The 27,923-nt window shown below is 34.3% G+C and overlaps 1 protein-coding gene across 4 annotated transcripts in view; it reads left to right on the top strand.

The window, feature by feature from the left end:
* LOC126974534 (synaptic vesicle glycoprotein 2A-like) overlaps window positions 1-27,923 on the top strand; it is a 66,985-nt gene that overhangs the window by 18,429 nt on the left and 20,633 nt on the right. The window contains exons 1-2 of one of the 4 annotated variants that reach the window (XM_050822050.1): window positions 1,316-1,461; window positions 22,146-22,236. In XM_050822050.1, the coding sequence (XP_050678007.1) occupies window positions 1,396-1,461; window positions 22,146-22,236 (157 nt within the window). In that variant the 5' untranslated portion in view covers window positions 1,316-1,395. Of the gene's footprint in view, window positions 1-1,315; window positions 1,462-14,494; window positions 14,629-15,154; window positions 15,291-22,145; window positions 22,237-27,923 lie in introns of those variants that run through there. The other 3 variants (XM_050822051.1, XM_050822053.1, XM_050822052.1) reach the window with 3 other exon arrangements.

Genomic DNA, 27,923 nt, shown 5'->3' with positions numbered 1-27,923 from the left:
GTGTTATACTTTGATAATTCGCAAACTGTCTGAATGTTTTGCCTTCCATTCCATGGCAATGGGAATCGCTCGAGATTTCGAGACGCAGTATCCCTATAGGCGTTAAGGAGAGTGTTGTCGAAGAACAGTGATACTGCAAATGGTGTTTTTCAACGCGCATACTTGAGTCTTCTGGTGGGTTAAATTGAACAAGGCTAATTTTTTTTTGCTTAAAATACCAATTTCACTAAATTATTTACTCATAATAACAAAATACACCTTACACCGATTTTTTGGACGAGATCAATTTAGCAATATCTCATCGTTTCTACTTTAGGTACCTATAGTATTATAATTATTATGAAAATGTAACAGATATCAATTAAAAGTTCGTTTCACTCGTTGAAATAGGTACTTGAACGATTGGAGAAAGTCTATGTCAACTTATAGATAATATTCCTTTAATAAGAATCAAGTTTAAAATGTTAATCGCAGTGTATTTAAAAAAAAATATTCAATTATATACATATATACAAGTCATTTGTAATTATTTAATGTGGTTTAAATATATTATTTGAATATATTATTGTTACAGCGATTTATATTAAAATACGTTTGCAACTGTTAAAAAACCGTCAAAATTTCCATTATTATAGAAATATGGTTAAGTTCATTTGCTTAAGACTTTTTATATCTTACTAACTGTACTATGTTAATAAATATTGGGTCATAAATTCTTATGAATAGCATTTCAGTTTAAAATAACGTTCGCAATGACACTATAAAATACGAAAATTTAAAAAAAAATTGTGAATAATCACTTGCTTATAAAATATTCAAATGATTGAAATTTTTAAGTAAATATTTATTCAATGAAGTGTAGCATATCTTAATTTATATAAATTACGTGACACGTTGTTTGTCCGCGATGGACTCTTAAACTAATGAACGGATTTTAATCGGGATTACTTCATGGAGTGAAGTTTTTATTTCGATTTGGGACCCATAATTATTTTTAGTTTCAATATTTTATTTTCCGCTGTGAATCAATTTCATTATTTGTTAAATGTTGTGTTAAATGTTATAATGACGGGAGCATTTCTTACGAAATAACTCTTGATGATTTGAAATTGAAATTTGATTATTGGCAAATTCCTATAAAACAGTTCTTTTTTATTATCTACAGAACAACGTCTGTCGAGTCAGCTAGTATATTTATATAGTGTATTCACTTTTTTAGCTTTAACATATTATTAAAATACTTTTGTGTCACCTTACAACCGCCCTAAGAATAATTTTATGATAGGCAACGTTTAGTGTAGTGTGTACACACCTTTAAATTTATAAGTGGACAATCCTAAAGATATAATGTGGTAACAAGCAGTAACTATCTGGACTTATGTATTAGTGCTCAATATGAGAAGTTTTGAGAAAACCTCGCATGAATTGATGCCTTTACAATCAAATTGTCAATCCAAAACGGTACGTAATGAAACTGCTTTAATATTATTAATTAAATTAATATAAATGATTATTATATTATAAAAAAAATCCCAATTGACTTTATTTGTCTTGTTTTTGAATGTGTTAAAAATAACATCAAATCTACTTTCGTTTTTCTTATTTCTTTTGTGTGTCGGACTTTTTTGTCTAGTCTAGAATAACCAGCTTGTGAAATCACTGGCCAAATGAGACTTAACATCTTATGTCTCAAGGTAACAAGCGCAATTTTAGTGCCGCTGAGAATTTTTTGGTTTCTCAAAAATCCTGAACGACACTGCATTGTAGGGCAGGGCGTATCAATTACCGTCAGCTGAACGTCCTGCTCGCCTCGTACCTTATTTTCATAAAAAAAATTATAGGATAAGTTATTATTATAATAATAATAATAGTTGTTATAATAATTTTCCCAAATAAAAGAAAAAATAAAGTTATTATTAGCCTAAATTAAGGCTAGATTAGCCTGCCCCCGCACAAGATGGACCTACGATCTGGTCAAGATCGCCGGAATACGTTGGATGAGGCCAGCGCAGGACCGATCGTCGTGGAAATTTTTGGGGGAGGCCTTTGTCCAGCAGTGGACGTTTTCAGGCTGATGATGATGATGAAGGCTAGATTGTAATATAAGTTTGGCATCATTGTAATAATTGTATTATTATGTTCCCTTAAGGAAAATAATTTGTCCTTAATACGAGAGCAAAGTATCGAGTAGGTAAATCTCGGCAGATTTACTTTGTAATTTTTAAGGCCATCTTGAATTGGGTAAATATCATGTTCAAACATTTCGTAACATAAACTGATAATATAAAAACTATTATCGTATGTAAAAACACGAGTTAAATTAGTAGGAAAGATTTAGGCTGTGATGTAAAGAGCGTAACGTTAAACTTAGGTGAGTGTAATAAAACGCGACCTTGACTTTTGCATTGAACTGGCTCAGCATTATTTCACTTGTCAAATAACTATAAAAACGAACAACTTAAACGTTTTTCATATTGTGTATGATGAACAAAAAGAACCTTCAAGCGACTTCTTGCAACCGCTTCAGCTTACAAAGAAACTGCTCCAAGTGTATTTAAATAATTTTTAAAATTGTCCCGTACTGTAAAAGCATATTATCTCGCTCACCTCATCCTTATTCTATGTACTCAGTTTACTCGTCAACTAGAATACGTTTAATCTTTATACAACGCAAAAGTGTTGTTGCTGCGTCCCAGCATACGCTCGTGGCCTATGACTGCCTCTTCTGCCCTGCCCTGCAAAAATTGTACTGTTTTGTACTGCGTCACCTGTGTCTCAGCACACATTGATGTCGTCGCCGTTTCGCAGCCGTGTTCATGTGAACGCGGCTTTACAAGTCACTACATTACTGCACAGACTGTTGCCGCGTCAAAACCGTGTTCATAGTGGATAAAAACGGGCGTCACACGGTCCCAACACGGTCGTCGTGTCATATGAAGGCCGTATTGTAGCTCATACATTGACCGTGCGCATGTTACCGCACAGTAAATGTAAAATCGTAGAGAAGTGGATAAAGTCTCTCGCCTATGAGGCAAAATAAATTTTTGTTTGTGAAAATAACGGACGAAACAAGCACAACGTTCAGTTGATGGTAATTAATACGCCCTGGCCATAACAATGTAGTGCCGCTAAGGATTCTTGGAAAACACAAAAATTCTGAGCGGCAATACAATTGCGCTCGTCACCTTGAGACAAAAGTCTCATCTGCCCAGTAATTTCACTAGCTACAGCACCCTTCAGACCGAAACTCAGTAATGCTTACACATTACTGCTTCACGGTAGAAATAGGCACCGTTGTGGTACCCATAAACTAGCCGGCATCCTGTGCAAAGGAGCCTCTCACTGGTGATATTCCTCCAACAACTTAAATAACGTACATATTAGAGATATTATAATATAACCAATAGCTAAATTAATATTTACATAGATCAGACAGAACATATACCTATCCACACGCACATAACATGTATATGTCGCAGGGAAATGATAATAACAGAGATTTGGTCAATTCCTTAAGTGAGTTAATTTGATCAAATCACGGAGTATGTTTAAAGAACAACACGATTTTATCATTTCTCTAAGCAAAAGTAGTTGATCAAATGCCAGGGTTGGTTCCGTGAAATAACAATGAGTGACGCGACTAGAAGAACTTAGGATGTAAAAGCGAGCGAAGCGAGCATCAGACTTGAGTCATACCCCGACCCGGACAGGTCGAATGGATTGAATTGGTGGAATGGGTTGCCGAGCAATGCCCGCCAACCCATTCGTGGTTTTTTAGGCCAGGGGCCTATATTATTAAAAACTTGGCCTTCAGAGAAACTTTTATCTGTTTTGAGGTTAGGTTACATTAAATTAATGTAACCTTTACATTAATTTAAAAGGGACTGGTGCGTTACCTTTTCATGGGAGTGGGGTAGTGAGCCAGTACAGGGTAAGTTAATAATTTAAAAAATGTACTCTCCTGTTATTTAAGTATTGATTTTTTTTTTCATAATGTTTGTAAATCTATATCCACGTTTATTGTTAATGTGTTCAAAAATAACTTTAATGTACAATATTTAAATTGTAAATTTTAATTAATTTCCTAACTTTATTTTTATTCCCATACCATGTCAATTAGACTTTTGTTAAAGATAACACATTGCTGAAATGGTAGAGCGGAGACACCTGGTACAGGTATTATTTGCCAAAAAGGGGAATCCGGCCACTAGATGCTGTAAACCTGTTTATAAAAAAAAATATAATAATTATTATTAATTATTTTTGTGTACTAATTATATAGTGTACTGTACAAATGCTATCTAGTGCTCAGTACTAGATAATATAGCTAATGCATTTGTTTGTGCGATCTAACATTATGATAAAATTGTTAAAGTAAACAAAGTACTTACAATTATGAGTATTCGTTCGGCAATTAGCGAAATAAATTTAAAGTACAGTCGAATCCACAATTTTCATTTCACATTAACATTTACAGTCCTTTTTACATACAAACTTTATCGATTAGCCTCTTTTGCTTTTTTTTTAATATTTTTGGTTTCGTAAGTGCTGGGTTACTACAAAAAGTGTTTATGTGGTGTACTTAATACAACAGGCCGCACCGATAAGCCTAGAATATAAATCCGGCATCAATAAGCGGAAAAATTAAGACAATGCAACATAGAATATTCAAAAATAAAAAATACGGATGTAAATATATTTAAATTATATTATATATAAATATATTTTCCCCTTGTCTTCTGTCTGTCTCTTCTGCCGGTACTCCGGGAGTGGAGTGGAAAAAACATGAACCATAATTGAACAAAATCGAATCGAAGACAACATTAATGTTGTGCATTTTTGAGTGATTATGGTTAGGGAATAATTTCCCACTAAATACTCTATTTATCAGTATAAAAGTACTAGCATTTATGTGGATAAATACAATATACATTATTTGCGCTATCATACACAAAAAAATTAAAACTTCAGAACTATTACAATTATTTTACATTAAAAAGTTTTTCTCTCACTGAAATCAACTTCCATCCATAATTTCAACGCAGTTAGAAAATTCGTAAGGCAGTCCTTACGAATTTTCTATCAGGTCACTTGTCATGACGCGAGTACATATATATATATATATGTACTCGCGTATATGTATACTAGTGGATCCAACAAACGTTGTCCTGTACACACGTCTTAAATTTGAAAAATCGGTCCAGCCGTTAGGAGGAGTTCACTAACATACACGTGAGCAGGAGAATTATATTATATGGACGGAATTGAGAATCTAAACCAAAATTGGTTTAGATTAAATTTGAAATCAAATTCACTGAAACAAACAAAAATATCATCAAAATCAGTCCAGCTGTTTAGAAGGTAGTTCAATTGTGAATCTGAACCATCCTCGAATCCCCTTGAACTCACACAAAAAATTTCATCAAAATCGGTGCAGCCGTCTAGGAGGAGTTCAGTGACATACACACGCACACAAGAAATATATATATAAAGATATATTATCTATATAGCAGTCTTTTCAGCGCTTTTTTCACCACTTATACTTTTGATGCTGTCTGCATTGACATTTTTTTTCACGAGAAAAACACATGAGAAAGACGTCACCTAATTATGGTAAGTGAGACGCCCTGCCCATTAAAATGCAGTGCCACTCAGATTTGTTCAATTATCCTAAAATCAAATGTGCTGGTCACCTTGAGACATAAGATATTGTGGCTGAGATCTTATAGATCATACTCAGACTTTGCTTACGTAAAACTTAGGTGAGTTTGATAAACCGCGAAATCTAAGGCTAAGCATAATTTTTTTAGCTGTAAAATGACTATAAAAACGAAACGTGGCATTACGTTTAATTTAATATAAAAAAAAATGTGTGTCTGCTATACAAATGATTTAAGTTTTCTTTAGTGTTAATTCCGCCAATATTTGTTTTTAAACAATTCGACACGTGTTTCACCTCCACACGAGGCATCCTCAGGAAGTGTTGTCTCGCAAAAAGCCGGCACGAGACTCAAGCACGAGACTCAAGTTTGAATTGGCGGAATTTACAATAAAGAAAACTTAAATCATTTGTATAATTATGGATTTCCGCAAAATAACGCCTACTACAATAAATTTTCTTAAAGCAGCCAAGTGCGAGTTGGACTCAGCCATGAAGGGCTCCGTAGCAGCAAGTAATATAATATAAAAGATCTTGTAGTTCGTTGTAACGATTACGTCATACGTATTTAAAAAAAAAACTACTTACTAGATCTCGTCCAAACCAATTTTCCGTGGATGTTTGCATGGTAATGTACATCATATTTTTTTTTGTTTTATTATTCTCTTATTTTAGAAGTTACAGGTAGTACTTATTTTAGATGTTACAAAGAGTCCCCACACATTTTACTACTTTGAAAATGTCTCTCGCGCAAACTATTAGGATAAAAAAAAATGATATTAGAAATCTCAATATCATTTTTGAAGACCTATCCATAGATACGTACGGGTTTCATGTAATACGTGTGGTTGAACGGACAGACACACAGACATGACGAATCTATAAGGGTTCCGTGATTCGCCATTTGGCTACGGACCCCTAAAATCAGCTAAGCCGATTTGAGTTGGGTTTTCACCGATGTGCTGTGGCTAGCTCCCAGTTTACAAACAATAATCTTTTTTCACTTTATTATTTTTATACCAGCCTTTTTTTTCATTCATTATTATCATATATTTACTTTTTATTGTAGAAAAGCGTTTCGGTCGAATTGAATATTTGTTTTCCACTATCGGGCTGTCAGGTCGTATAAACACTAGTACATTCCTACTAATATTATAAATGTGAGTGTCAGTTTGTTTGTTACGCTTTTACGCCGGAGCTACTGAACCGATTTTGATGAAATTTGGTACATCGATAGACTAGAGCTTGGAAAAGGACATAGGCTATAATTTACCCTGGAAAAATCCATGTTTCCCGCGGGATTTGTGAAAAACTGAAATTGACGTCGATGAACTATAACTATACCAATAGTAGGTTTTGTTTGTCATAGCAATTTTCCTCGAAATAAAATTCATATAATAAATTGGGAACGGTAGCGAAAACGGGACCCGGAACTGGAATGGGACATGAGATAATCTTCAATTCCAAACTTGCTTAATACTTTTAAAAACCCTTTATCTACGCGGACGAAGTCACGGGCACCAGCTGGTTCTAATATAATTTTAAACGAACCGCGACGCGACGATTAATAATTCAGCTTTCGAGATTTCAGCGTATTATTTCAATTAACTTAATATCAGCGTAACATATCTTCAATCTAACTTAAACATAGTAACAGATAAACATTCTAACTATTTATCTGTTTAAAAAGCATAAAAGGCATTTATTTTCTCAAAATTTATTCATTTAGAATTGTTTTTGATGTCATTTCTAATATACTAGACACTACTACCGCTTCGGAAACAAACGGCGCTCTGAGAGAGAGGAAGCGGCGCAAGAAACTCTCCCAGCATTCTTTTTTTGCGCTTTTTTTTAATAAAAATATACAATATAGTACTGTCATTGCCATTGTTATGAAATAATCATAATCTAGTCCCAGGCTAGTCCGATCACTTAGATATTCAGCTGTGGAGTAATAGGATTTTCGACAGAGCAATTTTTTAATAAAACATTTAAATTTACCTATAGATACTGCATGAACAGTGGCTGGGACTTTATAATAAATGTGTATACATTAACCCTTAAAGCTATTATGTATCTTATGAAGCCTACTAGAATTAGTTACAAGCAATACCTTATTTCTAGTGTTGTAATAATAAAAATCACTATTAAGTAAAAAGGTGACGATTTTGACAATGACAATTCATAATATTATTGTATTGCTACAGTTTTAATTTAGTAGCTAAAGAAATGGAACAACTTACATACAATTATTTTAAATCAGTCAGCCACGTTAACAAAAACCGCTCGTTGTAATATATATAATATCTAATATATAGTATATATATATATATAATATCCGGACGTCTAGTGGCTTAGGCACAGGTTATTGGACGATCCGTTGACACCGATTTGTGAGGACGCGGGATCGAATCTCCGCCTAATATTTTTTTTTTTTTTACTCTCTTTTATTTTTTCCCTTTAATATAATATATTATATAGTTTTTCTAATTTTATCGTTATTTTAACGAAAGTCAAGGAACGTGGAATAGACATTGCTCGTTTTGTTTTGCACTCGTCTCAGTTCTGAAATACTTCTATGCGATGGCGTCACAGAAGACTTGTGCTGGGTGTCAAAATACTCTGCCTAAGAGGGAATATATAATTTGTGTCACATGTAAGCTGGGATATGATCTGCTTTGCGCAAACTTGACATCTAAGCACTTCCATCAAATGGATGCAGAAAGTAGGACTAAATGGATTTGCCAACAATGTCGCAGTAAACTACCAAAATCAGGCAATTTGAATACTCCTGTACGTACAAGTAATCATCCTATTGCTTCTAAGAAAGATTACATCCCGAATCCAGGTGAGGAGAGTAATGTCACCATGAGAATAAAAAATAAAAATACCAAGCCTGATAATAGCGATTCCTGCGTAACTGAGGAGATGTTGCGCATAATTATAAAACAGGAAATAACTGACAGCATTAAATCTCTAGTATCCGAACACCTAGCGAACCTAAACTTTCAAGTGTCTGGGTTCCAAGAATCCCTGTCATTTATCAGCAACGAGTACGATACACTTATGCAGACTGTTAAAGAGAAATCAGAAACAATCAATAAACTGGTGTCAAAGAATAAAAATTTAACATCACAGGTAAAAAACCTAACTGACAGGCTAGGACAGATAGAGCAAAACATGCGCGTTTGTAATGTTGAGATTACGGGCATTCCCGAACACAAGTCGGAGAACCTCCTAAACACTGTGGGACAACTCGGTAGAATTGTTGAGAACCATATTGCTGAATCTGACATACTACATGTTACAAGAGTTGCCAAATTAAACAAGGAGAGCAATCGTCCCCGTGCTGTCATCGTAAAGCTTCGTAGTCAGCGACACCGCGATGAATTGTTGGCTGCCGTGACACGATTCAACAAGAAGAACAAAGATTGTAAGCTCAACACCGAGCATCTTGGACTCGGAGGACGTCGAGAGCCCGTATTCGTATCTGAACACCTAACGCCTACAAATAAACATCTACATGCCGCAGCCCGAAAGAAAGCCAAGGAGGCTGGGTTCATGTTTGTGTGGATACGGGATGGAAGAATACTTGCAAGGAAAAACGAGCAAAGTCATGCTATTCATATTAAAGACAACGAAAGCTTGAAACTATTGATTTAGTTTAGCTAAATTGATTATAGTAGTTAATAGAAAATCTTACCAAAATGGCTCTAAATATTTATTATCAGAATGTGCGGGGTTTAAGAACCAAAACAGAGGATGTTTTTACAAATATTCTGATTAACAACTACAACGTAATTGTATTTACTGAAACGTGGCTCAATAGTCATGTAACGAGTTCGGAATTTATAGATAAGCGTTATACCGTTTATAGGAGAGATCGATTGTGCTCAGAAAGTACTAAAAAAGACGGAGGGGGAGTGTTGATCGCTGTTTCTAATCATATTCCTTCTTCTAGTCATTCAAACTGGGGGAGCGATGCAGAGGACCTATGGGTCTCAATTGATATAAAAACAAATAACGTTGTCACCAAAATACTAATTTGTGTAGTATACCTTCCCCCACCAGTGAAGCTGGAAAGCCTTACTCGATTTTTAGAGCACACTAACGATATTTTAGACAAAACAGACCAAGTTATAATATTGGGTGACTTCAACTTGGGCTTTGTTGGTTGGTCTCGCAATTCAGATGGTGGTTCATGCAGTGCATCTAATTATAGTTCACCACAGGGTATAGCACTCACTGACTTCATGGCACTAAATAATATTATGCAAATGAACCCCGTCTCAAACGAAGATGGCAGAGTTCTGGATCTTGTTCTAACCAACTGTGTTACCTTAAAAGTTTCTAACTCCTTAAATATTATAAGTAAAATTAACCGAAAGCATCCTCCCTTATTTATTACTGTACCGAAACTAATACCACACTTTCTTAAACCAGCACAAAATCCGCGACACAACTTTTTTAAGGCAAACTATGATCTAATCTTAGCTCACCTGAAGGAAATTAATTGGTCACAACAGTTCGATAAGTGCCAAAACGTTAACGAGATGACAACTGTATTTTACCGAATTTTAAATAATACCGTGGAAACATACGTCCCTGTTTCGAAGCCAAAAAAAAGCAGGTTCCCTCCATGGTTTAGTAAGTCTCTGATAAGAATAATCTTGGAAAAAGAAAGTAAGAGAAAAAAGTATATGAAATACAAAAACCCACGCGATAGGTTGGAGTATGAATTACTCCGTGAGCGTAGTAAAAAAATAATAGACGCATGCCTACAAAATTATAAAAAACGAATCGAGGGTAATATTATCAGGAATCCTAAATGTTTCTGGAACTATATTAAGGATAGACGAGGTGGTCAAACTACTATACCTGCCGAAATGACCCTTGATGAGGTAACTGCTAACACTGGTACAACAATTGCAGAATTATTTGCTAAAAATTTTTCATCAGTGTTTAGTAACGTAGTATTACCTGATAGTCTAGAGTCCGCAGCGCATTGTCTGCCATTTTTGAATGTAATAAAATTCAGTGAACGTGAAATTAAACGTGCCATTAAAAATCTAGACGGTTTCAAAGGTGCCGGCCCAGATGAGATCCCTCCCGTATTTGTAAAGCGCTGCGGCCCTACTCTTGCTCTGCCACTGTCCCTCCTTTTCAACAAGTCTTTACATGACGGGGTATTTCCTGAATTGTGGAAAAAAGCTAAGATCGTTCCAGTGTACAGAAAAGGTGACAATACAGACGTCAAAAACTACCGTCCTATATCCATACTTTCCTGTATACCTAAACTGTTTGAATCCCTTGTTTGCCCAATTGTCACGCGCCACTTGGAAAGCCTGATATCAGATTGTCAACATGGGTTTCGAAAAGGACGTTCTGTCACAACGAACTTGGTGTCGTTTATGTTCCATCTCAGTAATGAAATAGATAGTCGTCAGCAAGTAGACTGCGTGTACATGGATTTTTCGAACGCTTTCGATAAGGTGTGTCACTCGCTTCTTGTAGATAAATTGAGAAGGTCTGGTGTGGGCGGGACCTTGCTAGAATGGTTTAAGTCATACCTAGCAAAAAGACTTCAGTTTGTGGTGCTAAACGGTCATATATCACATGAGTATGTTGCGTGTTCAGGAGTACCACAAGGATCCCACCTGGGCCCTGTTCTCTTCTCGGTGTTTATAAATGATATTACCTCTTCTATACATCACTGTAAATACTCACTTTTTGCCGATGACTTAAAAATATTTAAAACTGTTAGTTCGAATAATGATGTGGAGCTCATCCAAGCTGATCTTGATGCAATAAATATGTGGTGTAAATTAAATGGTATGGTTATTAACACAAAGAAATCTTATCACATTAAGTACACAAAGAAAAAAATACAATTTCCATCATCGTATAATTTACAGTCCGAAAAGTTACAAGAGGTAACTGAGATTCGAGATTTGGGCGTGACAATGGACTCACAATTGAAATTCAAAATACACATGGATATGACAGTAAAACAAGCAGCCAGGATGTTAGGTTTCCTTAAAAGAAACACAAAAGGATTTGTTTCTCCTCAAACCAAAATAATTCTTTATAACTCACTGGTTCGCAGCAAATTAGAATTTGCATCAGTTGTGTGGAGTCCCCAATACGCAGCACCTTCTCAACGTTTAGAGAGACTACAAAGATCCTTTACTAGATACTTGGCATATCATAGTTCCGGCATCTTTCATAAGGCCACCTACGACCAGCGGCTGAAACACTTTAAAATGTTGTCACTTTACAATCGCCGCATAATACTGGATCTAACATTCCTCAAAAAGCTGTTATCAGGACAGACAGCGTGCAGTGAATTGTTGGATAAAATAACTTTCAAAATCCCGCACAGATATCCACGAAATCCGATTACTAACATACTTGTGGAACCAGTAAGTAGGACAAATGCCCTTAAAAATTCTCCATTATCAAGAATGTGTTCTGAGTACAATCGATTTTCCGCGTCCATAAAAGATTTTGATATTTTTCATGACACAGTGACAATTCTGAAAAAAAAACTAACCGCACATTTCTGTCTGTAAATAATAATAATATGTTAGTTGATATTCATACAAACTATTTCTTCGTTATATTGTATTTATTATTGTTATTAATCTGCTTAAAATCTTTGTTAAATTTGTAGGTCGAACTGTATTTTGTATTTAAATTAATATCTTACAATGAGAGTGGTGTATGCACCAGTAACTGGCATTCATACCAGATTATAAACCTATAAGACCATAATTATTTTTAATGTTTTGTATGTAATGCTGTTGGTGTGTCAATAAATAAATAAATAAATAAATAAATAAATAAATAGCTGTTTCTCATTCAAACATGGATAAAACCATTTTTTTTTAAATTGAAACCTAGCTAGATCGATTTATCACCCCCGAAATCCCCTGCATACTTAATTTTATGAAAATCGTTGGAGCCGTTTCCGAGATTCAGATTATATATATACAAGAATTGCTCGTTTAAAGATATAAGATATATATTAGCTGACCCAACAAACGTTGTAATGCCATATAAATTAATAATAAAAAATTCAATAATTAACATTTTTGGGATAGAAAAATATAATTACGCCCGATTCTCAGAAACATACATAACAATGAATGCATACTAAAATACATATTAATTTAATTGAAATTATAAACTAGAGATACATAAAAAATTATCGTACTACAATTATTGTATTCGATTTCCATCTTGCAGCTCTATTGCAGATTTGTGGATGGAACAAAATAATAAAAAATCGCGATACAAAAATAGGTGTTGATCGTAGACGGATGAAAATTTTAAGTATTTTTCAATACTGAGTATTACAGTATTTAGGGTTATAACCCTTATCATTTAGGGATATGAAAAATAGGGTTTAGCCGATTGTCAGACCTATCCAATATGCACACAAAATTTCAAACAGATAGGTTCAGCGGTTTTGGATTAGTTTTGTAACAAACACCGCGATACGAGAATTTTACATATTAGAAGATCATACACGCGGGCCATACCGAACGTTTGTGGACTCATTCTTAATAAAAATATTATTTGTCTATTGGGTATTTGAAAATGGAAGAAAATGAATGGAATTAGTTTGAATTATTGTCGTTTTCTGCATATAATATTGTCATCAGAGACCAAACTTAAAGGTTATATTGCTTTGAACCTGAAAGCTAAGATAATTAATTATACCTACGTCTAGATAGAGTTTCTTGCTGCCAGACAACCGAAGAAAACAGACCAGGTTTATACGTGACAAGCTCGTTTTACACTCGCGATTTGTATGTCACTTTGTGTTAGTATGCATGCCTTGCTCAAAATAGAGGTTAACTGTCAACCTCAACTTTATTCCACGTTCTGTCACACTCTAATAATTCACGCTTAGGTGAAAGAAAATTAAACAATCTTTTGAAAATTAAACGTCTTTCCTTTTAACGGTTTCTTACGAAGCTAAAGAAAAGTCGAAACATTAGAAAATTTGTTTTTTTTTTTCAGCAAACCGGGACATTGTACGAACGTTTATAAACCCAAGGGTTGTAATTGACTCTCCATGATCCGTCTTTTTTGTTAATATGAATGCGAACTTTGGTCGTAACTTTTTTTTTATGGAAAAGGAAGATAAACGAGCGTACGGGTCGCTGCCCACATTCTCTTGTAACACCAAAGAAATTACATGAGCGTTGCCGGCCTTTACGGAAAGTGTACGCGCTTTTTATGAAGGTACCCATTTCGTATCGTCCCGGAAACACCGCACAAGGAAGCTCTTTCCACAGCTTTGTAGTAGGTACGTGGAAGAAAGCTCCTTGAAAACCACACTGTGGAAGACCGCCACACATCCAGATGGTGGGGATGATATCCTAACTTGTGGAATGTCGTGCGAAGATGGAATTCGTTGGCAGGAATCAGGTTAAATAGCTCTTCGGAACACTCCCCATGATAAATGCGGTAGAAAACACACAATGAAGCAACGTCTCTACGCAGCGCCAAGTGATTCAGCCGTTCACAGACCACTGGGTCCGCGACAATTCGAGCTGCTCTGTGTTGCACGCGGTCAATAAGATCGAGCTGTTACTGCGCCAGACCAGAGATGACAGCAATACTCCATATGTGGCCGGACCTGCTCTTTGTAGAGCGCTAGAATGTGGGCCGGCTTGCAGTATTGCCATGCTCTATTTATGACGCCCAGCTTCTTAATTAACTAAGATATAAACCAGTTGGAAAACCTAATAAATAAATAAATAGAATAATCATAAGCCCTTGGCTATCTCCAAGATTGGCAACTCTGCTACAGTCGACAAAGGTGAGGCTGCTCATAAACTTAATATTCGATTAATCTTGTCTATGAACGCAGTATATCTGTGTAAAGCGCGGGAAAACTGTTTTATTCTACGTTCACCTTCAGCGCGACACCGTTGTAGTACTGTATATTCTCTGTGGTACGTAAAAAGAAAAAATATTTATATCGTGTGTAAAATTAACGACTTCTCATAAAAGTAATACTAAATTTTACTCAAATTATTACTTATTCATGACAGAATAAAATCATTTAACTGTAGATTTCAGTAACCAATTAACTGTAGATTAATATTTTTCTACAATATTAAATTTATTATATATGATGGGAGGATTTTTATTATAATTCAAATGGGTATGTTTTTATTTTAATCTTATTGAGTGAAAAGTCAATATTATTTTATTATAATCACAATAATAATTACTAATATAACTACCTACATTTTTTTATATCTTACTCCTATAGTATAAAGTATATTTATTTTGCTTAGTTATCCTGAATTCATAATTATATAATAATGCACCAAACTATATAATATTTGGACCGTAATTAGGGAATACTCCCTGCACTTGCTATAACGGGTTTTTCCCGGTAATTCCCAATATTGTTTTTTACTACCGCTGACACTGGGAATTTTTCGTTAATTTAAGAATGTTTTATGCTCTTAGGCGTATTAATTATTGTCGAAAATCAGAAGAATTACTATCGAATACCCTTGGAGATACATTGTAGATGAAGTGCAAATAAAAAAAAATACCATCTTCATCCAGATTAAGTACAAGACGAAGGCAGTGCGTGCAAGAAGTAAGTAGTGCTTTGTGACAAGAATTTATTAGAAAAGTTACTCACATGCCACAAATTTTAAATATAATAATAATAATAATATTGACACACTTTTTACACAAATTATCTTGCCCCAAGTTATGCATATATAGCCTGTGTTATGGGTTACAAGACAATGATATATTTAATACAATATACTTATTTAAACATACATATAATCATATAAACATACATAAATACATTTAAACATCCATGACTCGGAAACAAACATTTATATTCATCATATAAATGCTTGCACCTACCGGGATTCGAACCCGGGACCTCTAGCTTAGTAGGTAGGATCGCTAACCACTCGACTATATTAATAATAATAATTAAATATCGTGGGGTACATATTATACTAATTAATAGAATGTTTTTTGTGTGCCGAGAATTTTAATTATGTCCAAGTATAAAATTGTAAATTTAAAAATACTCGCATTAGGAACGAAGTTTCCAATATTTCTTTTACTTCCGCTGTTAACAGCCGTTACTGGTTCTACGGTACCGGTAATAGTAGATAAAATAAAAAAGCGGCCAAGTGCGAGGCGGATGAAGGGTTCCGTGGCAAAATAAAAGTTCTTTCATAAAAATAAATAATATTTGAGTTGATTGCATAAAAGGTAAATTGCGGTGTACAATTTATGAAGTTTTAAAAAAAAACTACTTGCTAGATCTCGTTCAATCCAAATTTCGGTGGAAGTTTGCATGATAATGTACTTCATATATTTTTTTTAGTTTTATCATTCTCTTAGGTTAGATGTTACCTTGGGAACACATTTTACCTCATTGGAAGTGTCTCTCTCGCAAACTATTGAGTTTGAAAGAAATACACCGACACGTATAGGGTAGATGAAAAATTTTTTTGAGTTTCATTTCTAAGTATGGGGAACCCCTAAAATTTATTGTTTTTTTTATATTTTCGTGTGAAAATGTTAATGCGGTTCACAGAATACGTCTAGTTACCAAGTTTCAACAGTATAGTGCTAATAGTTTCGGAAAAATGTGGCCGTGACCTACGGACGGACAGACAGACAGACATGACGAATCCATAAGGGTTCCGTTTTTAGCCATTTTTTTGTTTTAAACAAACACTTGATTCCGTTATGCTTACGTCATAGTGGTAATAAAAGTTATGTTAATTGTATTTTTATGTTCAATAATTTTTTCATTACAAAAATGGTAAAAATTTTACTACTTAAAAGTCTATAAAGATTAATATCAATTATATTAACTGAAAATGAAATCTGTCATATCTTTAGTTGGGAAAGGACAGAAAGTTGGTAAAGGTTAATAATACAATGTGGTCTACAGAGACAAGGGATAAATAAAAAATAAATGGAATAAAAATAAATTGAAAATAAACAGTAAGAAAATACAAATACATTAGATTAAGGATTGGTCTCCGCTGCGCTCCAACTAGATACCGTACTACCTAAGAACAATTTAAATGTAAGTTTGTTTGTAAGTCGCTTTCAAGTTAAACCACTGAACCGATTTTGATGATTTATGAGAGAGATAGGCTAGAGTTTGAAAAGGGAAATAGGCTTTTTATCGTTACATCGTTACGTTAATCCCGAAAAAAAACGTTGGAGGGGTAATTTGTTGTTGGAAATTTCTATGGAAGTTCGTCATTCTCAAAGATGACACCATAACACTTTGTATTTAGGCACTTGATAAGAAATAAATAAATATCCTATTAATATTATAAATGTGAAATTTTGTATGTCTGGATGTATGTTTGAACTTCTTTAACGCAAAAACTACTGAATGAATTTTGATGAAACTTTACAATAATATAGCTTACACACCAGAATAACACATAGGCTATTATTTATAAAACTATCGCGTGAATTATACTTTATATGGCAAAACAACGTTTGCCGGGTCAGCTAGTTGGTAAATATTTTTTGAAATTTTCACCTGTAAAAGGATGAAATAGGGGATGAAATTTTTTTAAAGTCCAAACAAAGTCATGCTTTCACGCATAACTCCGAATTTTTATTTTGATCATATTTGGTACAAAATAGACTCGTCACTAGACCATGTAAAAGGACATTCCAACTTCGCACGACACGCCACAAGTTAGGATATCATCCCCACCATCTGGATGTGTGGCGATCCTCCACAGTGCGGTTTTCAAGGAGCTTTCTCCCTCGTACTACAAAGCTGTGGAATGAGCTTCCTTGTGCGGTGTTTCCGGGACGATACGACATGGGTACCTTCAAAAAACCGCGTACAAGTTCCTTAAAGGCCGGCAACGCTCTTGTGATTCCTCTGGTGTTGCAGGAGAATGTGGGCGGCGGTGATCACTTAACACCAGGTGACCCGTACGCTCGTTTGACCTCCTATTCCATAAAAAAAACATAAAAACACATCTGTATTATTATTTATTTATTTAATAGTACAACCACATTACACATATTACCTCATTTATATTATAAGGTCTCGTGTCTGATATATATAACAATTACGGTGTACATAACTATGCCCAACCACTATCAGATAATAATTTACAACATCCCAGAAAATGTTCAAAACAAAAGTTTTACGTTCTTCAAAAGAATTGTTAGAAAACGTTTGTTTGGTAAAGGTTACTATAACATAAATGACTTTCTTAATGATACCACAGCTCGGGAATGGAGTGACCGCCCTCAGGCTATTAAATAATAAGTTAAATTGTACAATATTACTTTGTAAAAATATTTTTTCGATGAAAAAAAAAAGCCCGCTGAGTTTGTTGCGCCCGTTCTTCTCAGGTCTGAGGCATTCATTTTGGAATGGGTGGTGGTTTTTCACTTTCAATAAGTAATGTCACATCCTATTTTGAATAAAAATATTTGAATCTGAATTTGAAATAATACTAAAACATTTTAAATTTGTAAATAATTAATAGCAATAATATAATAATAATAATATTGAGACAATTTTACGCAAATTATAACTTAACCGGAGACTGTAAGCCTAGATTTGATCTACACGATGGGGTATAGAAAATTTTGGATAATTTATTTCTCGGATACTTGTATAAGGGACCTTATTATGGATATGGATACGCGTATAACTAGCAGGTAGCTAGGATCGCGGACATTTTGTTTTTAGGATTGAACATTGTTTTTAATGTATCACACGGATAAAGCAGTTCGTGAGCCATTTTTCTTTTAACCTACTTCACAAAATCATTACACAAGCAGAGAAAAGTATGCCTTTATGCTATTCCTAATGATCTGGCTACTAATTATGGAAAAATGTATAAAACCTTATTAATTACACAAGATATTACCTTACATAATATTTAAGTTGGCCCGCTATTAACAATTAAAATGATACCATCAGACGCCACCCTTCTATATCCATATAATTTTGTTTGCAGACGAAATAAATAAAAAAAGAAGTATTCTAATCAATCTAATCGATTTACCAGTGAGGCTTCTTTGCACAGGATGTCAGCTAGATTTGTGGGTAGTACCACAATCGCGCCTATTTCTGCCGTGAAGCAGTAATGTGTAAGCATTATTGTGTTTCGATCTTAAGGGCGCCGTAGCTAGTGAAATTACTGGGCAAATGAGACGTAACATATTATGTCTCAAGATGACGAGGGCAATTATTGTAGTGCTGTCCAGAATTTTTGTGTTTTTCAAGAATCCTGAACGGCACTGCATTGTAATTGGCAAGGCGTATCAATTACCACCAGCTGAACGTCTTGTTCATCTCGTCCTTAATTGTAATAAAAAAAATCAAATGTCTCAATGTAAAATGGAGTCGCTTTTTCAAACTAGCATAATATTTTATTTTATATCTTACATGATTACGATACTGTATAATGATTAATCCTGTTTACAAATAGTTTGTGACTGTCGCAACATTTGTTACATATTAATTGTTTACTCACACTTATCTAATAACATCTTTCTTATCAAAACAAATATTTGATGATACAAAAATTTTACGCATTTGGAGATCTTTTGTTGAGGTTTGCACGATCATTGAGAGTAAAATTTTACAGATATCTTGACTGTTGCCTCTCAATATATTCTTGATAATGTAATGTGTGTACATAGGCACCAGGGGCGTGCATTGGTTTTCTAGTAAATAGTTGAGCTTTGGAATAAGCAAAGACTGCTTACCGAAGGTATTTACCCCTTATTCATAATGGTCCGCTAACTTAAAACAGCCACTAAGGAGTGTTTTTTCTCATTGTGACTTAGGTCAATAGAAGAAGACAGAGTGAGAATTAGCAATGCTTTAAGTTAGCAGACTATCATGAATAAGGGGGTTAGTATCTAGCGTGTGGAAAAATGAGTGAGTGTTCAATAGAAGTTTGGAAATTAAGTAATGAACCAAATTAAGCTAAATAACTTTAACATGTATTAACTGTAACTGTAACAACTGTATTAATTTAGGTTCATAACGAGGTAAAAACTGCCTAATTGCCTGTATGATATGCACGCCCCTGATAGGCACATATGTGAATTTGCTCGAAACTGTCATAACCATAATGTTAATACCAAGAACAGACATAAGCTTATAATGTCTTCTACTCGGCTAAGTGTTAGTAAGTATTTTGTGGGGCGAAGTATATGCTTTTACAACAAGATATTTTTCAAAACAAATGTATAACGTTATTCAAAAGAATTGTTAAAAAAACGTTTGTGTGGTAAAGGTTACTATATTATATTATATTATAACCATATTTTTATTAAAAAAAGCCTGCTGAGTTTATTGCGTCCGTTCTTCTCAGGTCAGGCACACCTTTTGGAATGGGTTGTAGTTTTTTGACTTTCAATTGAAATTGAACATAATAATAAATTAAATTAAATAATTAAATTTAATATTGAATTCAGTGATTCTATATCCTATCTATACATATAAATAAAATTGGAGTGTCTGTTTGTAATATTTAAATAACCGTTTTTTACCATATGTATATGAATATATATACAGTAATTACTCCAAAATAACATTTTTTACAATTTTTGTCTGTCTGTCTGTTTCTTCCGGTTAATCTCTGAAATGGCTCGACCGATTTTGACGGGACTTATTGGCAGGTAGCTGATGTAATAAGGAGAAACTTAGGCTAGGTTTATTTTAGAAAAATAAAGTAATGTTGCCATGTCCAAGAAACGGTTTAACTCTAAAAATAATATATATGGCAAAACAACGTATGCCGTGTCAGCAAGTTATGAATAAAAATGTTTGAATTTTGACTTTTGAATAATTATTTTGACGGATGTTTTATAGCCTGTCTGAATTTATATTTCAATTCGATTTAGATTAAATGTAATTGGGATTTGATATTGAAAACAATAACTTAACCTCAATCCATAAATCAACATCACAAATACAAAGAAAAGCTAAATCTCACCGTACTTTCCTCATTTTCTAGGCCAATGTCAGCAACTGAATCGATTGAGTTCAATCAACAATCTATTGTAGATAGCAACTGGAGAAATATGATATGTTCATACTAGAAAGACAAGGAAAATGATCGAAAATCATTCGATAAGGTTAATACGGTGTATAAATGCTCTTCAGATAGTAACACAATAATTATTAATATCATTTTATCTTTTAAAAATATATTTATAATCATCCCTTGGCGTTGCGTAGAGACGTCGCTTCATTGTGTGTGTTCTACCGTATTTATCACGGGGAGTGTTCCAAAGAGCTGTTTAACCTAATTCCTGCCGCCGAATTCCCCCTTCGCACGACATGCCACAAGTCAGAATATCATTCCCACCATCTGGATGTGTGGCGGTCCTCCACAGTGCGGTTTTCAAGGAGCTTTCTTCCTCGTACTACGAAGCTGTGGAATGAGCTTCCTTGTGCGGTGTTTCCGGGACGATACGACATGGGTACCTTCAAAAAAAGCGCGTACACCTTCCTTAAAGGCCGGCAACGCTCTTGTGATTCCTCTGGTGTTGCAAGAGAATGTGGGCGGCGGTGATCACTTAACACAAGGTAACCCGTATGCTCGTTTGTCCTCCTATTCCATAAAATATATATATATATATATATATGGTACTAATGTGTAACGGAATCTTTCGACACGATTCTCACTTTGAAATCCCGGATTGAGTTAAAACTTTGCACACTTATCAAGGATCGATGACAATACAATAATATAAACTGTCCCTGTCCCACTTTTATCAGCTTCGTATGTATGTCTGTGTGATTGTTTGTAACGGAATTTTTGAACGTGATTTTCGACCTTTTAAAAGCGTTGGATTAATTTGATACTTTCCACACAAGTCAAGGACTGATGTCATTAATAATTTATATTCTCTGTCGCATTTTTCTTACCAGGATCTTCAGGATAAGTGATTTTTTATATCCGATTGACTTTCATTACACATTACCGATGTCTTTAGATTAAGTACATACAATATCCGGACGACCGATCCTTGCTCGGACTTTAAGAATGTACTTAACTTGAACAAAACAAAACTAATAGTACATCTTGATTCGAAGCAATTCATCTGAGCTATTACAGTCTTGTATAAAGTGGCAAAATTTACCTTTGTATTCTAATGTTATTGTAGCAGCTGTTTCTCATTAAAACACGGATAATTTTTAAATTTTATTAAAATCGTTGTAGCTGTTTCCAAGATTCAGATTATATATATACAAGAATTGCTCGTTTGAAGATATAAGACTATTATTCCTGATTACTTACATCATTTTTTTTCAATTGACAGAACAGTGTCTGTCTGGTCAGCTAGTTAATTATATAAATTGAATGAATAATAACATAATTTTATATAAGAATAATTCTTATTATTATGATATTCTTGTGCAAAATACCAATTTATCAACTTAATTAAATTTTTCTTCCAGGCTGAAGATTCAGCGGGAGTAATGAAACTCGAGAAAAATGGAAAAACGTTTTCCACCACTGCCACGTTGGACGACGCAATGCTGGCCACAGGTAGATTTTAATTTTTATGTTTTTTTTTATATTTCCATAGACAAGTACATATTTACTTGTCGATTCCAACTCGGATGGGCAGCGTTCGGGAAGCTCCGTAATATCTTCTCGTCCAAAATACCACTGTGTCTGAAGATTAAGGTTTATTAACCAGCGCGGCGTGTGTTCCCAGTGATGACTTACGGTACGCAGACGTGGTCACTAACTATCGGTCCTATGAGGAAGATCATTGTCGCTCAGAGGGCAATGAAGAGGGCTCGGAGATTCCCGGTGAGATTGAATCAGAAATGAGGCGATCCGTAGGAGAACCAAAGTCACCCATAGACATAGCCCAAATGGTTGCGAAACTGAAGTTGCAGTGGGCAGGGCACATAGCTCGACGGACAGATGGCCGTTGGGTAAGGTTCTCGAATGGCAACCACGTACTGGAACATGCAGTGTTGGTAGCCCCCCCCACAAGATGGACCGACGATCTGGTCAAGATCGGCGGAGTAGGTTGGGTGAGGGCAGCGCAGCACCGATCGTCATGGTAACCTTTAGGCCATGAGGCCTTTGTCCAGCTGTGGACATCTTCAGACTGAAATGGAGACAAGTACAACCATAAGAACATAATTATAAATATTAATGTGTGATTAAATTCGAAAGATTAAGAAATGGGAATAAAAATGCTTTAGTCGGAAATTTAATTCGAGATCAAAAATGTAAACAATGGTATAAAAATAATTATCATTTCCATTGTGCGTGTTGAAATAAACTAAATTATCATTTTAAAATTATACGTGTAGTCTAAATACATAAAAATAAATATTGCACAACGTTTTCTCTTTGTCATATAGCATAAAATACATCCAAAATTAAAATGTAATTTTTTGTGCAAACTTTTCTTTGACACTGGCAATAAGAATCCCTAAGCATTTGGCTCATCTACAGAAGAAAAGACAACCCACTCCTATTTCTGCGTCTGAAAAGCTTATGATAGTAAATGCCTATAAGCATGTCTAGAAAAATTGACCTAAACATCAGTATAGATCCTATCCTTACATTACCGTGCATATATATACTCGAAATATGTAAGTTTGTAAGAAGACACCCAAATCTTTACACTCAAATCATAGACGCGCCCTGGCACAACACATCTCGCTACTAAAATAATATTTTGCAAACTAAATCAAAATTAATATTACACAGTGGTATATTGATATTATAAAACGAAACCACTGAAATATTTGCATGTCTGTCAAGACAAAACATGTGCCCACTCTTAAATTTGTAACAACTTTACTTCTGAATGTTTCTGGCAAATAAAGAACTTTGACTTTGACAAGAACTCCTATAAATTTCGGGATAAAAAAAACCCCTTGTTCTGTTCTGCACCAAAGACGACATGTGTGAAAAATTTCATGGTGTGAGTAAGTAAGTTGTGACAGAGTAACAAACAAGCACAGTTACTCATTTATAATAATAATGAAGATAATACCTCTAAAGTCAATTCCAATAACAGGAAACCGAAGAATATAAAGATAGTAATTGTCTGATAATGTTCCGTGAACGATATTATTTCTTATCTCTATCTTTATCCAATATTCATCGGTAAGTTACGATTGTGGGTAGATTTAAAAGATTACAAGAGATACATACAGGTGTGATTATATCTGACTTAGATATAAAAAAGTGCGGCACTCGGGGACTGCCGCGGTAAAGCTATTGCATAGCATTTTTTATCAACTTATACAATTATAATTATTTTTTTATTTTATTTATGCAGTATTTTTTCCTTTGTTTTTTATTTCTTTGATTTTAATTCAAGTTACACTTTTTGAGCGTGGTGACAAACAATATTTTTTCTTTTATTAAATAAATGAAAAGTTAATATTGTTCTAAATATTTTTATTATCCTACAATACATGTAGGTTATTCAGGAATATTTATCATTGAAACTATAGGTTTATGGTAACTGAAATGAGAAACATAAGTTTTAGACTTGATATCTTCTAAATATCTGGAAAATACCGCGTGAATGGTGGTCCCAAATTTTGTTGTAGACTCTTGTGGATCATTATTCCTTTTCAAATTCAATATTTTCGAAAGAAAAGTTGTCAACCGCTCTAATTTTTATCAGCGAAGATGATGTAGCAATCGCCACAATATAAATGGAAATTTATTACCATTTTTACCAAGTATTTTCGACCCTTCTTCAGTGTACTCCAGTTGCTCGGATTATTAAGTGATCCAAAAAAGTGAAAAGAAACAGATAAATTTATTTATCGTAGTTTTATATTTTAACACAAGATGGCACTCGTTTCCCATTGAATGAACCACAACTGTCGACTGCCACATTTTCATATTATTAATATTTCAAAAATAACAATGAAAATAAAAAAGTAATAATATTGAGGTTAGTTTGGATAAAATTAATTTAAAAAAAGCAAACGGGAAGTGAGTAAAATTTAACTTGCAAGATTTGATAACAGACAGACAACCGGTGAAACTAAATAAAAATGCTTGTCATAATAATAAAAATTAAAAAAAAGTGATAAAGAAATAAAAAAAAAATCAAGACGGACCCCCGGCTCGAACCTGGGACCTTCTGTACAAAAAGCATAATTGATAACTGATAGCTGTTCCACGGCAACTGTAATAACCGTGGCGAAATATCTATATACATCTAGTGGTGTGATGTTAGGTTATTTTTGTTACGGAATTTCTGGATTCGGTCTCCCCGCTCAAGGCCCGCGATATAAGCTATGCAATAGCTTAAAAAGAATGGAGATGACTTTTATTCACGAAGAGAATTAATTCGTCTCTAAAAAAGGACAAGTACGCATATAAGCATAGAAAAAATCCTAAATGGTAAAATTGATTGTCCCTCCTTATTAGCGAGTTTTACATTGAACGTTCCATTCTTTAGAACTACACACAAAACTCTGTTCTGCAACGTCTGGCTCGGACCTACAGTAAAGCTAATTATAATTTAGATGTGTTTTTCTTGCCCAAAGTACAGGCAAAAAAGAAATAAGAAATATACATCTACTGCAATAAGTATCCAAACACCCACACACACATACTGCATACAACCTCAAATACACTACACACAACCTTACATACACACACACACACACTCTTGTAACCTTATTTTGGTAAGTTTATATTCTAAGTAGCTTATTACAGTAATTGTAAATATTTTGTTACCTTATTCTGGCTTGTTAAATCATAAGATGTTACTTCTCTTGTTTAATACCTATATACTGTAATCAAAACTGATTTGGCCTAAACAGGCCTCATTTTTCAACTTTATACAATGACGTCCTATACATATAGACAATACACTTCATACAAAATCAAAGCCGAAATATGGCAGATGCCACAACTGACATAATAACCTTCGACTGCTGTGTCTATACATTTCTGATTGTGTCCTTTCATGTGTCCCATTCTGACAAGAGGGTCTTTCTTGTCTGGGGACTTGTCAATAATATTGTACCATATTTAATGAAAAAATATTCTAAACAATATGTTATGTTTTTAAAGTGATAACCCTCACTTCTAGGATTAAAACACAAATAAAATTTAATTTGAAAAACAAAATTTTATGAACGATGCGGGATACGGCGTTCCGTACCAGTGCTCTAACCGGATATCCCTTGTCATTGTGGACAGTCTTTTTCTCCCTGTGAACGTTAATCCCCTATGTCGTCACCATGCAGGTCTAAGTTTCAAAAACGCTCGAACAAATGTTTATAAATTACTTCTTATCACTTGATAAATACAAAGTTTCATGGTTTTTTTCAACCAAAATAACGAATTTCCATGCAAACTTTCATCCCTTATTTCAACCCGTTCACGCCTTTTTTATACAAATAATGGTAGCTTATGTCCTTTCCCAAGGTCTTGTATATTTTTGTACCAAATATAATCAAAATCGAATTCGCAACGTTGTTTGGATCATACATACGAATTTTCATCCCTTATTTCATCCCTACAGAGGTCGAAATTTTAAAAAGCCTAGACTAAATATTTATTTACTTCTTATCAAGTGCCAAAATACAAAGTTTTATGGAGTCATCTTCGATAATGACGAACTTCCGTACAAACTTTTATCCCTTTATTCAACCCCTCCATTTATTTTTTCGCAACAAAAGTTAGCACATGTCCTTTTCAAGGCTCTAATCTATCTCTGTACTAAATTTCATAAAAACCTGTTTTTTGGTTTAGGCGTGAATGCACTCAGAGCAGACTGTGGACGAGACTTACTCAGTACATGAATAACAATAGATCCCGTAAAATCATTAAGCATGTTAAAGCAATATTTAAAACAGGAAAAAGACACACTAAAGCCTTCCTCGAGAATCACGCTATCCATTGGTGAAAACAGCATGAAAATTGGTCCTAGGTAGTTTTTGAGCTTATCGCGAAGAGACAGATAGATGTGGTGGAGGACTTTGTTTAAAAATCACAGAAGTCTGATACGATAGTAGAGAACAATAATAATAATATTTATCAAGCCATAGAAAGTGATTATTACCACCGCCTGGGTAATTAAACATCAGCTGTTATTGTTAACACAGAATGCGTAATATCTCATAGCAACAGGATTATATTTATTACTTTATGAGGTTGATACGATATCATGTTTTTCATTAATGGAAAGTTTCGGATTATAAAAAGTAGTTTGATTATATTTACAGACACCGAGTTATTGTTATTTAAACTTTTATTTGTCATTTCTATAGCGCAGTAGTTCGAAATGTTTTTTTTTTTATGACAATTAGGGATGATACGAGCAAGACGTTCAGCTGATGGAAATTGATACGCCCCGCCCATTAGAATGCAGTGCCGCTCAGGATTCTTGAAAAAACTATAATTTTAAGCGGCTCTACAATTGCGCTCGTCACCTTGAGACATAAGATGTTTATTAAGTCTAATTTGCCCAGTAATTTCACTAGCTACGGCGCCCTTCAGACCGAAACACAGTAATGCTTACACATTACTACTTCACGACAGAAAAAGGCGCCGTTGTGGTACCTATAATCTACCCGACATCCTGTGCAAAGGAACCTCTCACTGGTGATAAATATAATGGGCCAATATTTTTAAGAAGGGCTCCAAACTGTCTGAGATTTGAGAAGAAAGCGATCTTAACACTAGTCCGTTTATATAAAATTTAATGTTTTAATAAACTAATATAATAAAAACGATCCGGGTCGATTTCCAACAAAAATTCAAAAAAATTTAAAAAAACAAAATATGCAGTTATTGGTTTCTTATAAATCGGGGGCATGACTCCTTCCACGACTTTGAAGTCTCGTAGTTTCCGACTTGGCCATCACCCCGCTTCTCATAAACCTGAAAAAAATGTGTACAATATAAGGTTCTTTAGGCTGGTAACACATGACCTCTAGTATTGACCAGATGTCTATGATTGGATGCTTTTTTAACTTAACATCAAGGCCTTTGCTCTTTGTCCGTCTTTATAAATATATATGAATGTTGGCTTTTGTTTGTTGCGTTCAGAAACTATTGATATGGCTATGCTTTCTGAAGTGGCTTTAGTACATTTCAGTGCAGCCCTGTTTCATTGCGACCAATATGATCTATTATGATAGCCACTGTTATACAAATGATTTAAGTTTTCTTAAGTGTTAATTACGCCAATATTTGTTTTTCAAACAATTCGACACGTGTTTCGC

This window comes from Leptidea sinapis, chromosome 32 (assembly GCF_905404315.1).
Source record: "Leptidea sinapis chromosome 32, ilLepSina1.1, whole genome shotgun sequence".
In the NCBI taxonomy this organism is placed as follows: Eukaryota; Metazoa; Arthropoda; class Insecta; order Lepidoptera; family Pieridae; genus Leptidea; species Leptidea sinapis.
Note: the sequence above shows the minus strand (reverse complement) of the source record. Positions and strands in the feature narration are given on the sequence as shown.